Source organism: Notechis scutatus, chromosome Z, assembly GCF_049901735.1.
Source record: "Notechis scutatus isolate UNSWTSFEM ecotype Mainland chromosome Z, rNotScu1.2, whole genome shotgun sequence".
Classification (NCBI taxonomy): Eukaryota; Metazoa; Chordata; class Lepidosauria; order Squamata; family Elapidae; genus Notechis; species Notechis scutatus.
This window is the reverse complement of record NC_142025.1, coordinates 78,620,225-78,637,140: the sequence shown is the minus strand read 5'-3', so window position 1 is coordinate 78,637,140 and position 16,916 is coordinate 78,620,225. Positions and strand designations below refer to the sequence as shown.

The 16,916-nt window shown below is 37.6% G+C and overlaps 2 protein-coding genes across 4 annotated transcripts in view; one reads left to right on the top strand and one right to left on the bottom strand.

Annotated features, from left to right (window-relative positions):
- ERP44 (endoplasmic reticulum protein 44) overlaps positions 1-12,769 on the bottom strand; it is a 66,524-nt gene extending 53,755 nt beyond the window's left edge. Inside the window, exon 1 of the mRNA XM_026678338.2 lies at positions 12,578-12,769. Within this exon, the coding sequence (XP_026534123.1) occupies positions 12,578-12,631 (54 nt within the window). The 5' untranslated portion in view covers positions 12,632-12,769. The remainder of the gene's footprint in view (positions 1-12,577) is intronic.
- Positions 12,770-12,800: 31 nt separating this feature from the next.
- Positions 12,801-16,916, top strand: part of INVS (inversin) — a 113,156-nt gene continuing 109,040 nt past the window's right edge. For 2 of the 3 annotated variants that reach the window (XR_015745820.1, XM_026678326.2), the window contains exon 1: positions 12,801-12,934. The gene's annotated coding sequence lies outside the window, so the exon portion shown is untranslated. The remainder of the gene's footprint in view (positions 12,935-16,916) is intronic. The other variant, XM_087946473.1, reaches the window with a different exon arrangement.

Below are 16,916 nucleotides of genomic sequence, written 5' to 3'. Positions count from 1 at the left end.
GAAGTTTATTGGCTGAGTCAGCTACTTCCTATATTAACATTCCACTATTCAAGAATTTTATCTACTTTACATCCATTAGAAGCAGGTTTCTTTTAAGATATAATTTAAGATTTGGAAATGCAAGTTCACATCTCTCTTTGCAATCTTGTAGAATTTTTAATTTAAAAACACTGAGTCCCCCTCACATATGAATTTATTGATATTTTTTTGATATTCTTATAAAGTTCCCTTTGAAATTCTGATTGGTGCTATTTGGAATAATAATTTTATCTTGGCAGTCAATTTTGATAATTGTAATTGGTCCTAACCAGAATAACATTATATTTCTCCACTTTTTAAGGTGACTTACAGAGCTATTTATGTGTAGGCAGGCTCTCTACATTGTCTTCTGCCAGCAATTATAAGTGCAAGATGTCAAGTTGAGATAATGTCTGGAAACAAAATCTCACTTGAGTGCAGAAAAAACAATTAAACATACTTCAAAAGAAACATTTCTATGCAACCAAAGCCTAGATGGAAGTATCCAAGTTAAATGTGATCCTGTGGCAATCAGAAATCTGTTAGAACAGAGCTCCTGAACCTTTTCGGCTTTTTGGTAGGGGGGAAGGGGATGGTTCTACACACACAGCTCCATTTGCACAAGCAGTGGGCACATACATGCACTCGCCTGCTGCTTGCACTAGGAGATGCATGTGTGCATGCTCACCACTTCCGCGGCCTTGTTCTAAAAGGATCAAGGCCCGGTAGTGGGCTGGGGGCCATGGATCCCTGAGTTAAAAGCAGCATGTGTCAAGAAGTTAGATCAAAGGTTAGAAAGTGGTTAACTAATAAAAAGTCTGATTCCCAAGCTCTTGTTTTATAATGCTCAGGCATGCTTATTTTCCTGAGTCAAGCCTTTGTCTTTTAAGGTGCCTCTTTAAATTTAAATAAACTTAAATTAAATTAAGTTGCTAGAAATTGGCCTCTCCTCTCACATCTGCTGTTGGATAAAGGACTTTCTTACTAACAGACCCCAAACTGTTAGGATTGGCAGCTATTTTTCCTCCACTCTTGCTCTCAGCACTGACTCTCCACAGGGTTGTGTGCTGAGCCCCCTTTTGTATTCACTCTGCACCTATGACTGTACTCCCTCTTGTCCCACTAACTCTATAATAAAATTTGCAGATGACACCACATTGGTGGGACTCATATCAGGAGAAGACGAGACTGCCTATAGGTCAGAGGTTCTCAGACTGGTCTTGTGGTGCAAGAGTCATAACCTCGCCCTGAACATCAAAAAGACCAAAGAATTGATATAGACTTCAGAAGATGCAAAGCAGAGCCTCTCCCACTATATATCAATGGAGACTGTGTGGAAAGAGTTCATAGTTTTAAATTTCTAGGAACTCATATTTCTGACAACCTTACTTGGTCACACTATGGCCACTGCAAAGAAGGCCCAACAGCGCCTGAACTTTCTGAGGCTGCTGAAGAAGAGTGGTTTGGGTGAAAAGTTGCTGGTTACTTTTTACTGTTCTATCATTGAGAGCATTTTGGCATACTGTGTAACGGTGTGGTATGCTGGATGCTCTGCAGTGGATAAGAAGATGCTCCAGAGAGTTATAAACACAGCACAAAAAATTATCGGTTGCTCTCTTTCTTCTTTGGAAGAGATTGAGAAGACCAGACTCCTCTCTAGAGCACTAAAAATATCCACAGACCATTCTCACCCTGGACATTCATATTTTGAACTGTTACCATCAGGGAGGCGTTAGAGGTGTCTTAAAATGAGGACTAATAGACTGAGAAACAGTTTCTTTCCCAAGGCAATAATTGTCTTGAATCAAACAATGCATAAGTGATTTAGCCCTATGTATATAGTGGCATTTTTAAACTATCTAACTTACTATATGTTTTAGATAGGTTTTAGACTAGGTTTTTAATTATTATTTTAATTATTTTAATTTTTAAATACTCTGTAGTGTGATTGTGATGTGTTGTTTGAAGAAGAACTTTATTGTCATTGTACAAGTACAACGAAACTGTGGATGCACCCCAGCAACTGTTCGCAATACAATAAAACCAGAGCACTTAAAGATGAAGATACAAAAAATAGAGTACCCGCGTCTCCATTTGCAATTAGGGAGTACAATATCTACAAATATACACAAAATATAAATCCAACCCTGACTGTGACGCTTTGCCAAGTGTAATACACAAGAGATGGGTTGTACTGTAATATGTTATTATACATCCGAATGAGGTATTGCGATTTCACATCTTTTCACATCTTAATAAGGTAGTGACTTTGTAGTTGTTTGCAGTTTGGATGGCCCAGGGAAAGAAACATTGGGACGCTGTGCTGGAATATCTTTCAAATTTCATTGTATTTGTAGAATGCAATGACAATAAAGGTATTCTATTCTATTCTATTCTATTCTATTCTATTCTATTCTATTCTATTCTATTCAACAGTTCTCTTCTATGCATGTGATTATTCTATGCCTTTAAGATTGAACACTTTTTTTCTTCAATCCTTAAAGAGGGGTGGGTGCTAACTTTCTTCACTGTGATGAGTGATTCTTCATCCTCTACTGTTCTAGATGATTAATGCAAGAATTCTGCATAATTAGGACAAGGGAAATCTGTCATATCTTTCTCTGACTTGATATTTCATCCATGTTTTAGTTAAATTGCAATTTGTTCTATATTTCAGAAATACACATGAGAATGCATTTTTCAGGCTGGCAAGTGAGCAACTTTTATATTCAGTCTATGAAATGAAATCCTTCAAGAGTTGAGTTTGCTTTCTATTCATTCTCTCTGTGTTCAGGATATATAAAAACATGTCTTTTTACCACATCTTTAATTGTTAGCTTGTGTTAATACCTATTTATTATTAATTTTAATTTAATTGTGGTATTAGTTTCTATTCTGTTCTTAATTTTAAATTCTGTCAACAGTCTAGAATACTTGCCAAAGTTTAATAGTGGAGTATAATAAACAAATTAATAGGAAAAGGAATGGCAGAACCTGAGGGTAGAGTTAAAAGGGGAATCATCCTAAGATCCTTAATTAGCTACAAGTGAGCTAAGTCCAGCCTTCTTTGAATTCCATTGACTAATTATTAGTTGAGAAAGTGATTAGCCATGATTAGCAACAAACCAGTTTTAATTGGACCTTCACAAGTGGACCTGGTCTTTCATGCCTGACAATAAGATACTAATTTGCTACTAGCTCCATCTTAAGAAAAGAGTACCATTGTATAGAATGCATTACAGTCACACTTACATTTTTAACTTCATGCGGTACTTCATACAATAAAATTTCCAAAACACCATATAATTGCAACCTCTCCAGAATGGTGTTTATGGCAATGAAAAGCCTGTATGTCCTATTTATATGGATCAATAAGATTTTCATGAAATAAAATAAAGAAAACATTTTGATGAATAAAAGGAAATTATAGAAGATGACCAGTTTCCATGGATTAGGCTCAATAAATGAGTATAGAGGGATAACAGGAGTTTGACAATAGAGGTAACACCTCACAAATCTTCCCTCTAAGCTACGGGTATCAAACTCACACCATCACATTGCTGTCACGTGACATTTTGCTATGTTTTCCCTCTTCATGGAGTTGGGGTGGGTGTGGCCTGCACATGACGCATCCTGCCCGCGAGCCGCCAGTTTGACACACCTGCTCTAAACTGACTTTCAGGCTAACAAAAGCGTGAAAAGAGAAGAAAGTATAAAATACTTTCTATTGTGGTGATTTAGGAAACAGAGATGAACAGACAAAATTCTATAGTCCAGATGTAAAATACTTATGGGAGCACTGTATCCCTATCAAAAAACAACAAGTATTTTTTAAAAAAGTGCAAGCTTGTCCTTCAAGGAAAAGGAAAATTTGCTTTAGGAAAAAATAAGGGAATTAAAGTAACAAAAGCTTACATTTCAGTTTATAAGGGAAGATAAACATTAGACTAGATTAAACAAAGAGTGGTTGACACAGAGATCTATTCGTATAACATAGAAACAAGGACAGGACAACACCAATCAGTGACAATTAAGAACCAAAAACAACAGATACAGAACATACTCTGCATTCAAGCCCACACTGGGTAGACCAGGCTGGCCCAATGTTTCCTCTTCACATTGGGTAGACCAGGCTGAAGCAATGCAGGCCGACCCCTTGCATTTTCCAGGACAGTCCCGCAGGCCCAGTCCAACCACATCCGGCTCACAGACCTTGTGTTTGACACCATGCATTAGCTCATAAAGTATGCTTTCTACCAAGACAAAGGATTAGGGACACAGAAGATTTATGAAATTCTCTAAAAATTATCTGTTCCACTAATGCGTGTAGCAATTTCTATAGTAACTCAAATGGCTTCAATTATATTACCATAAACATAAAAACACATAAACCTTGGCAGGTTGCCTGCACGCATCTTTCTAGTCTGTGAAGGAAAACTATTGGCAAGGAAATAATACTGAAGTTGAAGAACTAGCTAAGCAAATGAAATTTTAAGAGCAATATGGTTGCTGGGATACATCCTTAATTACTAAGGGCTGGGGTATGTGCCCATGGGGGTGTGGCCAGCTTGATGTTACTTGTGTGGTGGCCCAAGCGCTCTGCCAGCAAAAACAAGCTCCAGAGCTCCATTTTCGGCTGTGATGGCCTCCTGTAACCCTCTGCCACGGAAGATGGAGCTCAGGAGGACCACATACAGCGCTCCTGAGCTCCATTTTTGTGGCACAGGCACTGTGGGCCGATCCTTCACTGTTTCCAGGATGGCTCAGATCTAAGCATTCTGAGGGCTGGATCCGGACCCCAGGCCTTGAGTTTGACACCTAGGGAATAAACTGCAGGCCACAATCTAGATTATGGATTACTATATGACAGTCCATTTATTTCATCTGACAAAGACTGGTGAGAATGTATTTGACTAAAATAGGCACAACTACATCAGCAAGGTCTAAATTAAACCTTATAGAATTGGAAAGAGAATTCCAAATTTAAGGACTTTGTGTCAGAATCTGTACATTATAGAAACTTCAGAGTGTTGCAGTAATGGGCCTTATTGAAACATTCAATGAAAAATCAGAACATTGGCTGAGTTTCATGTTTTCTACTTTCCATATATTAATTCTCAGAATTTGACAAATAGACTCTGTAAACACTCAGGAAAAAATGGTAAATGTATTTAATAGGAGATGGAAGTCAACTTGCAAGAAAAGGAAGTCTGCTTTCAGAGGGAAAGGGAAGCCCAGCTTTAGAGGGAAAAGAACACCAGCTTAGAGAATGGCTTTAGGGGTCAAGGTCATCTGGGCACCTGGGGCAATTATGGCTACTGTCACTAGTGCCACCATACAGTGTAACCAAAAGAGCATAGATTGGGGGAAAGGAGAGATCCTTACCTGGGACTCTACTGCTTAACAAATAAGGGATCACTTACCAACCACAACTGGGAGTACTGAGATTATGGTCGCTGAACAAGGTAGTTACATGAGAGCCTCTTAATGACCACAACAATTTATAACTGCAATTCTGTGCCCAATTGTGTTTGTGAGTTGAGTACTACTTATATTAAAGTTTATAATTTGCTTGTTTATTTTTGCTTCTTCATGGAGGGGAGGGGGGGCTTCAAATCAATCTTGACTGCTGGCAATTACCTGGACAAATCCATGCAAATTTTTGGGGAAACATTTTCAGAAGCGGTTGGTCATTGCCTTGATCCTAGCAGCTGGTTTCACGTCCAAAACAGGAGTAGAACTCATTGTCTGCAACCCAGTACCTTTAGTCACTACCTCAATATGGCTCTTAATTGGCTAAATATAAGTTAAAAAGAGAGTAATTAAAAATATCCATACCTGAAATTTATGTAAACAGTTTGAGAACACTAAGAGCACCTGAGCTAAAAAAATAAATGCAGATTATTATTCCAACAATTATTGGAGCACAAACTGTGCCAATCATGAAGCTTCCAGAAAATTTCTAACATGTATTGCATATTTCATCTTTTAAGCGAGGAAGAGGGCACAAAGGATTAATCTGTTAAACCTTATACTAATTAATAGGGAAGATTTACTTCATAAAATGAAATCAGTAGGCACATTAGGGAAATCGGTGACCCTAAAACGTTGCCAAAATTTTGAAAAAGTCGTTGATATGTCTGAATGGGGTGCAATAAGTTCAGTATTTACTGCTCTTATCTATTTTTATTAATTGTTTCAGAGATGAGGTAAAAGAAATGCTTACTAATTTGTAGGTTACATAAAATTGGGTGAGACATCAGCAAATGTAAAAGGTGAAAGTAAAATTTAGAGCAACAAGTCAGGAACTAATTGAAATGGAACAAAATTTATTATAGAAGTAGTTCTTCTAGAAGTAAAATTCCACACTTAGGCAAGAAAAACCAAATGCACGGATACATATGTAGCACCTGTCTCAACAGCAGTAACTGTGATAAAGATCTAGGAATCCTAGTGGACATTCACTTGAGTGTGCTGCAGCTTCCAAAAAAGCCAACAGTCCTAGGCTGCGTCGAAAGGGGGATAGTATCAAGATCACATGAAGTATTAATACCACTTTTTATTGCACTAGTAAGACCACATTTAGAATACTGCATCCAGTTTTGGACACCACAATACCAAAAAGATATTGAGACCCTAGAAAGTATGCAGAAAAAAGCAAAAAGATGATTACGGGCCAGGAGGCTAAAATATACAATAAAAGGTTGCGGGAATTGGATATATGTAGTCTAACAAAGAAAAAAGGACTAGGGATGACATGATAGTTCAATAGAGGCTGTCACCAAGAATAGAATTGGTATATTCTCCAAAGCATCTGATGGTAACACAAATAACAGATAAAACTTACCAAAGAGAGATTCAACCTAGAATTAAAGAATAAATTTTCTGTCTGTGAAAACAATTAGTGGAACTTTTTGGCTTACCTCCAAAACTTGTGGTGCTCCATCAGTGGAGGTTTAAAAAAAAGACTGGGCAGCCATTTGTCCAGAGCTGCATAAGGTCCCCTGCTTAAACAGTGGATTGGACTAGAAGACCTCCAAAATGACTTCCAACTCTATTATTTTGTAATCCTATACAGGTAGTTCTTAACCTACGAGTACAACTGAGCCCACAACTGAGACATTTGAGTTTGGCATAATTTTATGACCTTTCTTGCTACAGTTGCTAATTGAATCACTGCAGTTGTTAAGTTAGTAACATGGCTGTTAAGTGAATCTGGCTTTCCCATTGATTTTGCTTCTTAGAAGATGGTCACATGATCCTGTCATAAATATGACTCAGTTATCAAGTCTGAACTTTGATCACAGGACCATAGGGAATGCTGCAACAGTTGTACGTGTGAAAATTGCTAACATTTTTCAGTGCCGTTGTAACTTTGAACAGTCACTAAATGAATGGTTGTAAGCTGAGGATCATCTGTAATGCCAACCAACCTGTATGGTGTCTCTTGTGTGCTCTCAACATTTGCAGTGCCTCTTATCCCTTACCAACCCATGAGCAGCTACTGTGCACTTCCTCATACTTTTCCCAACTGCATAGTGCATCTCACTTATCCTTCAGGCTTCCCTGACCCTATGATCCACACATAGCCTCCTTTTAATGCACCTTCACCCTCAACCCTGCCCACCTCCTCAACAACTCTACCTGGCAGCAACCAGCTTGCAGGCCTGGGACTTGCAATTTCCTACCAGCTTGCTCACTGACTTAGGTTATGGCAAACTGGCAGGAAGTTGCTTTGCTTAATGACAGTGCGAGTCAGTTAATGATAGCAATAGGGACTGTAAGGCATTGCTGCTGCACTTTATAATCACCTTGCTTTGCAATGGAAATTTCAGCCTCAATTGCCATTAAAAGTCAAGGACTTTCTGTAAGACAATGTAAACTTTCTCATTCATATAATGTACATGAAATGAAAAGTACAGTACAGGGCAGGAATTTGCAATTTTTTTCAAGATATAGAACTTATCAGTTAAAAAAAATATTCAAATACAAGGAATTGTTCATGTTACCTCTATATACTTATTAATCCTCATTTGTAAAAATCAAAATAATATGTCTGTTAAACAGCATATATAGGTATATCAGTTTATATTGTGAAATTGAACAATTACACAGAAAATCCTCCATTTATAATTAATATTTTTCAAAGGAGAGCTAATAGTCCTGTGTTCCTCTGGTCTTTGGAGAATCAGTCAATCCTCTCCTCTCTGTAACACACTACTGAAGACAGTTAAAATGTACCCCTAATTCTTCACTTCAATAGACTTGACATATTGAAAAATTCCCTGAACCATTTGTCACATGATTTAGCATCCAGACCCTCTATCATCTTTATTCTTCTTCTCTGGACACTTTCCAGGATTAGAACATCTTTTTTGTATGTGGTAACCAGAACTGGACACAATATTCCACTAGGGCACCATAAAGCAGTACTATCACTTCCCATGCTTCTGATGCTATCATAATATATATTATTATGCAACATAATAATATAGACAAGTGTAATGGATTAGCATGCTGAAATTGTATTGGACTTTTTAATAGCCACTTAGATACCCAATCTTCCCTCTTCCTTCTTTTTCAAAAATGTTTTTGAAGGGATTTTAGACACAGATAAAGTATACTGTAGTTGAGCTGTGCAACCCTATGTTTATTAATTCCAACTCAACTCAATTGGAAATGCATGTTATAACTCAGACTTCTTAGGAGAACACATATGTATACATATACGTGTACATATACATTTCTATAACAAGGAAACCGAAGAGGGACTCATGTGATCCTCTTGCTCTGCTAGGTTTGTTAGAAATGTTTTTGTTGTTTGGGGAAAGCAAAGAATTGGATGTTATCCATGTGCTTATGGCAAAAGAAGTTACTTCCTGTACTAAATGGATGCAAACACTGGTAAGGTAGCAAGTTAAATGGGAAAATCAGCTCCTGAAGCAGGAGCTGAATCCCTTTAATCCCTTACTCAGAGTTGTGAAACCCAGTTGGAGGGGAAAAACTGGAATAGTGAATACCCGGTCTGGCACTAGTATTGTAAAAAAAAGACCTTGTAATAGCAATTGGTTGCAAATAAAATGTGAGCCAAAAGTTTAACACAAGGGCAAGGTAAGAAACATGTTTCAAAATTATGAAAAATAATTATTCTACTTTATTCTACATTGGTCAGATACCTCATAGTGTTATGTGTACACATGCATAAGTTTGCCTTTGAATTGGAATTGACTTCTGGAGACTGCCTGGGTGAGTCCAAGTTTTTTGGGGGGAGGAAGTGTTTGGAAGTAGTTTGCCATTGCATGCTTCCTAAGGCTAGAAAAAGTAACTGGCCCAAGATTATCCAGATTACCCAATTCCTAAAGTGGAATAAGAGCTCCCTGGTTTCTAGGTTTATGCCTTAACTCCTACACCAAACTGACTCTCTCACCTCATCAAGTACTGTGTCCAATTGTGTGGATTATACAATTCAAATTGGATTGATTGGGAGGACTAGAAATTTAAACATTATGATGGGAATGTTAATCTTTCAAGACTGGGGGCAAATACTAGTACAGTATCCTGAAGTTACAACAGTTCACTAAGTGATAGCAGTGTTCCAGTATCTAAAGGGCTACCTCAAAGAAGAGGGGTTCAGCCTATTCTCCAAAGCACCAGAAGGCAGGATAAGAAGCAATGGATGGAAACTAATTAAGGAGAGAACCAATCTAGAACTAGGGACAAATTTCCTGGCAGTTAAAATAATTAATCAGGGGAACACTTGCCTCAGTCATTGTGAGTATCCCAACACTGGGAATACATACTTTAAGAAGTGATTAGACAACAATTTGTCTGAAATGGTATTGAGCTTCCTGCTTGAACAGAGCGTGGGACTAGAAGAATTCTAAGCTCCCTTCAAATTCTGTTATTCTGTTAAATATCTGAATGTAGGATACTGAATATTGGGTTCAGTTATGGGATGACAGATTCTATGGAAATGTGAAACTACTGGACAATAAGAACCATACATATTCAGACAAATTATCCAGGAGGAGATAAGGCTCTCTTTCACTGGGTATGTTGAAGCAGAAGTTGAATTTAATTCAATTTATCATTTGAATTCCTACAACAAACAAGGTTAGACTCCAAAGCCTAACACAGGGGTGTCAAACTCACAGCGTCGTCACGTGACGTATAGGGACTTTTCCCTCCTTTGCTAAACCAGACATAGACGTGGCTAGCATGTGATGCATCCAGCCCATGGGCCAGGAGTTTGACAGCCTTGCCCGAAAGAGTTCATTCCAAATTTAGATACTAAATACCAGTATAAGTGCTGCTCTTTTTCTGTTTCTCAATGTTTCTGGAAAAAGTACAGAATGACCAAAGTAGTTTAAGATAATGGAATGCCTGCAAGAATGGTTCTGTTTTAACTTCCTTAAAGCTTTGTAAGGAAATTACAGGTAATTAAATGCAGCTGTCAAGGAACACTAGTTTGAGGTGCTTATGGAATGTCTGCAAGCTGAAGTTGGTCTTCTCCGAGCACTCCATGGTATCGTAGGGATATGTGCATTTGGCTTTTAGCCCTAAAACTCCTTATATCATCCATCTTGTTAGAGAAGATTTGTCTTCCTAAAGTCTATCCCAGGTGAAGAACTTTAGCAGCTAGATTTGCATTTATGCAAAAATACCAGGTAGGAGAAAATAACCAGCTACTGAAGGCTAAATATAATTGTCCTGGCTTATACACCTACAAGGATTACTTCAGTCTGCTTCATTGTCTTCATTATGGACACAATTTCAGAGAAAGGTTGCATGTTCTCTGCAATAGATCATAACAGAAGATAAGAAAATTGAGACTCCTTTCACTCAAGCATTTCTCAAAATGTGTAATCTGTTAAAAAAATCCATAAAATATCTATGGCCTACATCATCTTTTCTAAAATAGTCAAACAAAACAGCCAATTCACTGTCCAATGAATAAATAGAGGCTGTGTGTCTGATGCCTTGGTTCTGTAACTTTCAATCTTAATTCCTATAAATCCCAGAATTTTGTGTTCACCAAAATTAAGGTCCATTTACACATTTAAAACCAAATTTTAAATTGTTTTACTGTATGGAAATATGTGAGCTAGTTTGGTGCAGTAGTTAAGGCTCAAGGCTAGAAACCAGATAATTATAAGCTCTAGTCCCATCGTAGGCACAAAGCCACCTGGGTGACCTTAGGCCAGTCACACTCTCTTGGAACACAAGCAATGGCAGACCACTTCTGAAATCTTATCAAGCAAACTGAAAATATTTGTTCACCAGGAGTCAACACTTATTTAAAGGAACAAAAAAAAAGTATTTATAGCTTTATCTGGACAACAAAATTTGCTAGAAGATAGAATTGTTATAGTCAATATTTGTATGGAAGTTTAATCATCCCTAAAAGATGTAGAATTCTTGGATCAGTCATTATCTGTTTCCAAAATTTTGCAACACCAATTCAAATGCATACAAAAAAATCTTTCAAGTAGCAATGTTAAAAATATATTCTAAGAATAAATCAAAACTTTCCCTTTTTTTACTGAAACATTAAACAAATCTAAACAGATAAAGCATGTCACTGCCTTGTAAGTATTTAGAATTCTTTACTGGCCAAGTGTGATTAGACACACAAGGAATTTGTTCTTTGGTGCATAAGATTATATGGAGTCCTTGATGCTTTTTTAGTATCATCAGTGTTAGTGAGAGTGAGATTTTTTTCCCCATACAAGTGAAGGGTGTCTTAAATCTTCTATATAAGATCAACTATCTAGATCAGCAGAACTTTTACTTTTTTGTTGAAGGACACTCTGGCAGAAAAGTAATGGCTAAAAGTAGGAAGCAAATTCTATTTCGAACTCTAGATTGACAACTAATTTAAAATCCATCCCACATCATTATCAACTTGCAGTTAATATGTGTTCAATACTTTTTTATACTTCTGGATGTTTATTAAATTTCACACAGCTGCTTAATATATAACAATCATTTGATCACATACTTGAAAAACCTGAGTCATACATGGGATGGTCATTTCTATCCAAAAAACATGAAAGTGGCCCGAAACTCCGGACGCGAGAAACAAGTTGTGGTGTGTGTGTGTTTTAGATATTGATATGTTTCAAAGCAAAATCGCCACGAGGATGATCTTTTCTTCTGGAACTCTTGACACATATTCGTCAGGAAAAGCCCCATTTGAAGAAGCAAATCTTGTACGTCTTCTAAGGCAACCAGATATCCTGCTAGGTAATTGTATCAATCCCTGCCCGGACCCATTCGGACCCCGCCCAGTCGCCGGCTTGAGATTCCGGGTCCGAAAAGTTCGCAGCCTATCAGACAGAGCCACACCAGCAGGCACTTACCCCGCCCGCCTGGGTTCCCGCGGTACCGGTTTTTCGCCTGGGAGAAATTTATGGGTAGGAGCAAAAAATGACAGGCTATGTGTACCCTCTTTCGCCCATCCTGCAAATGGTCCGTTGTTCATTTTGCTATACCCCCCCTGCCCCCCACCACCAGTGAAACAGGCAGACAGATACCCCATCTTAGCTATTTAGCTCACCAGAAAAACGAGAAGGCAACAGCCGAGCTCGGGGAAGATGGCGGTGATTCTCATGGTCGAGGATGGCTATGTTTCGAGACAAGGAGTGAAACGGCCAAGCGATGAAATCTCTCCCCGCGGGCTCCGAAAAAATTCGCACAGCAGACGAAAGGAGAAGACCGACCTCACTTGCACTTCCAGCATCAGCCTGTCTCAGGCAAGCCCATATATAACTTCCGAGTTCGAAGTGCAGCCGCGAGGGACCCTGGGTAATGTAGTTTTGTAGTTTTCATGTGGAGCGATTGGAGGAGCACCCTCTGTGGCCACCGACGGAAGTAAGTTTTGCAGGAAGAAGTTAATTCCTGAAAACGTTGCTAGGTAAGTTTGTAAAGTTCGTTTTTAAGTTTCTCGATGCTTGGGATAACGAGTGAAGGTGAGATTATTCTTTTAGCAGACAAAGAACGCCTTTAAATCCTGTCTTTTGTAAAAGGAGGAGAATAGGACTAGAAAATAATAAAAAGGAGGCGGATAAACTGTATAACGGAGGAAGATGTAAATGACACATTTTCTTTATTCACAGGCCTATTGGTTGCAAGCACTCAGCGTTGAGTTATGTTGTCATTCTTTCTTCAGAATTTTTACTTCTATCACAAATGCACTCAATTTTGTCATTATAGGACTGTTTTAATAGATCTTAATATTAGTATCTTAATATTAGTATCTTAATATTAGATTTATTTTGGGAATTAAGGACATAGTGTATCAGTATTGGTTTTATCTCATATTCTTTATCAATGTTATTTCTTTTTCTACAGCTACCAGCCACACTATTTTTTAAATAGAGTTGTATGGGGAGCAGACATGTAGACTTATGAGCATAATTGAGCCCAATTTCTGTTGTTAAATAAAACATTTGTTAATTGAGTTTTACAACCTTTTTTGCCAAATTTATTAAATAAACAACTGCAGTTGATAAATTAGTAACCCAGTTGTTAAGAGAATCTGGTTTCCTCTTTGACAGTATTTGTCAGAAGATTGCAAAAGGTGATCACATGACCTTGGTATAGAGCAATGGTCATAAATATGAACCAGGTACCAAGCATCTGAATTTTGATCACATGATTTTGGAGATGCTGCAAAATGGAAAATGGTCATGTCACATATTCAGTGCCATTCTAACTTTGAATGGTTACTAAATGAACTGTTGTAAGTTGAGGACTACTTGTATTTGTAGGGCTATTGTTATTCATTATACTTATATTTCTACCAATCAAAAAGACTCAAGATGTTTTTCCCTAAAATAGAATAAAAACCATAAGAATGCAAAAGTTATGAACATGAAGTGATATATCCTATAGGGAATAAACATAGAATAATGCAATAGAAAAGCACATTAAAAACAGTTTGAGGTTTTAAAGGAAGACATGCTGAGGGCTTCATGAAATAGGTCAGGTTAAGATTTAATAAGTAATTGCTGTTGTAGACAAGCTTCTTGGGGTTAAGGGCCCCAGGGGAAACTACATGTGAAGCAAAAATAAAAAATAGAATAGAATAATTAGAAGGCATGCCTGTTAGTAAGTTTTGTTGTGTTTTCTATACAAAATAAGAACCTTGGAGACTTGCTAAATGACTGTTTAACTGTTTTAGTTGCAAATTAGTAAGTTTGCAAGTTTTTTAAACATGAAAAGAATAATAAATGATTCAATGTATTTAGATATCACATTAGTGATTGCTTAGTATTTTCCTATTAAATGCAACCTGCAGAAAGTAAATCTATAATTACTCTACTGGAATATGTGGAAACGTAATTGTAGAATATAGGATTCTACAAAAAGGACTCAACTATAATAGAGGTGATGTCAATCATCTAGAATTTTTGCAGCCCTAGAAGTGGCATTTAAAACCACTAAACTTGCCACAGAGGTCCAAGAAAAAATTAGACAAAGCATCATTCCACAGATCAGAATAAGACAGGAACAGAATCAACTTACAACAGAAGACAAAGCAGCCCTTAGAAACATAAAAAAGGACCAGACCATCCTCCTCCTACCTTCAGCAAAGACCAAACCACAGTGATTATGGACAGAGCACAATACCTACTAAAAGCAAAACAAATACTAGAACACAAAGAAACCTACATCCCTGTGAACACCAATAGAATACAAAAACTAGACAACTAGATCAGTGGTAGTCAACCTGGTTCCTACCGCCCACTAGTGGGTGTTACAGCTTTCATGGTGGGCAGTAGGGGTTTTGTCCCCTACTTTATAAATCACCATTACTGTGGAACCGGTGGGCGGTTAGAGAAAACTTTACTACTAACAGAGATACAAAAGTTGGTGGTAGGTATAAAAAGGTTGACTATCCCTGAACTAGATCAAGAAAACCCTCAGTGACCTTACCAAGAAAGATCAAATTACGAAAGAGAAACAGTGGCAGAGGAGAAGCAGTGGACCCATCCTCCCATGCTGCTATGAATGTTCCAAAATACACAAACCTGCCATTCCCCTCCGTCCAATCGTATCTCTACCCAGGGACCCTTACATACAACATTGCAAGCGAATTAACAAAAAAGCTTAGGCATCTCACAAGAAGAAGCCAACCTTCCATTAACTCTCCACTACAGTGTCTTCAAACAATCAGGATGTGACTATAAATGAGGATGAAATCATGATCTCATTTGATGTCACAGCCCTGTTCACGTCTATAGATCCAGAATTAGCCAAAAAAATCAATGACCACATTGCTTCATAGTACATTGGACTTAATTGAATACACAAAGATCAAAACACTCAGGATTATGGATCTCATAAACCTATGCTTAACTACATACTTCCAATTTGATGGCCAAATTTACTAACATTAAAAGGACACCTATGGGATCGCCATTTTCAGGACTTACAGCAGAGGTCGTCATGCAATGTCTAGAAGCCATAGCACTTCCATAAATGCAACTGAAAACATGGATCATATATATAGATAATAAAATGATAACAAAAAAGGACCAATTAGAGAACATCAACAGAACCATTAATAACTCTCTAAAAGGAATACAGGTTACTAGAGAAAAAGAAAATAACTTGCTACCCTTCCTGAACACTCTGATCAGCAGAGACCCCAATGGCAAACTAGAAATGCAAGTCTACAGAAAAACTACCCATACTAACCCAATGCTCCACTGCCAAAACATCAATCCAACCTCTCACAAGAGAAGATGCATAAGGACTTTATATAAATGAGCCCAAACACACTGCAGCAACTTAGAACAGCACAAAAAAGGAAATGGAGCATCTATACAATACATTCCAACAAAATGGATACTCACACAACTTTATCAAAAAGTCCCTGACCACTCAACCCAAAACAGCACAACCAACACAAACCCTAAAAAGAATTACACTACCAATAATCAATAATATCTCAGAAATCACCAACTACTACAAACACATGGAATCAGTGTAGCACACAAGCCAAATAAAGCCCTTCAAAACATCCTAAGCAATCCAAAAGACACAGCAACCCCATAGGAAAAAAACAGGTGTCATTTACAACATACAATGTTAGAATTGCAACAACCACTATGTAGGATAAACAGGCAGAAGATTGGCTGAACTCATTAATGAAGACCAACTGGCAGTCAGAAGGCATTGCAAAAATTCTTTAATTTTACAACATATAGACAGATTTAACCAGTTTCAGTTGGGAAAATATGACAATCCTAGACTACGCCAAATCCAAAAATGCCAAGGAATTTCTAGAAGCCTGACACCAGATCAACATAGATTAATTCCAAGTTAACTTCAGATCAACAATCAAGTAAACAATATCCCAATCAAGAAACTGCCAAAGAGCCATCACTAAACAGCCCAAAGAATCTCTAAGACCATCCACACACACACAGACAAACAAGTCACCAGAATATAAACTGACAGCAAACAGCACTCCTTACTAGCACCGATGATGTTACCTAGTTTGAGTAATAAAATGTCTGCAAAAAAAATAAGCAAGGTCAAAGAGCACCAAGGACTCCTCATTTCAACCCTGGGCTACAAATATTCTCCTTTAAACGTAGTTGTATTTGGGAGTGGAAAAATTGAGCTTTGGAAATCTAGCCCAGATAGTTGAAGCTTCCTCTCCTATTTATAATTTAAGAGACTTTTGGCTTACTGCCTTCTTGAATATTTTAAAATTCAGAATTTCTGTATTCATACAGATCATATTGTTGTTTCCATTCCTTGACCACAAGTTGATCAGTCATGTTATCTTGGGATCCAACTGCTTGCTGGTCCTGAGAATCAGTCCAGTTCAGGAATCAAAAAATGTCCAGTAATGCAAGGAATATGTTTTTTTTTTTACTAGA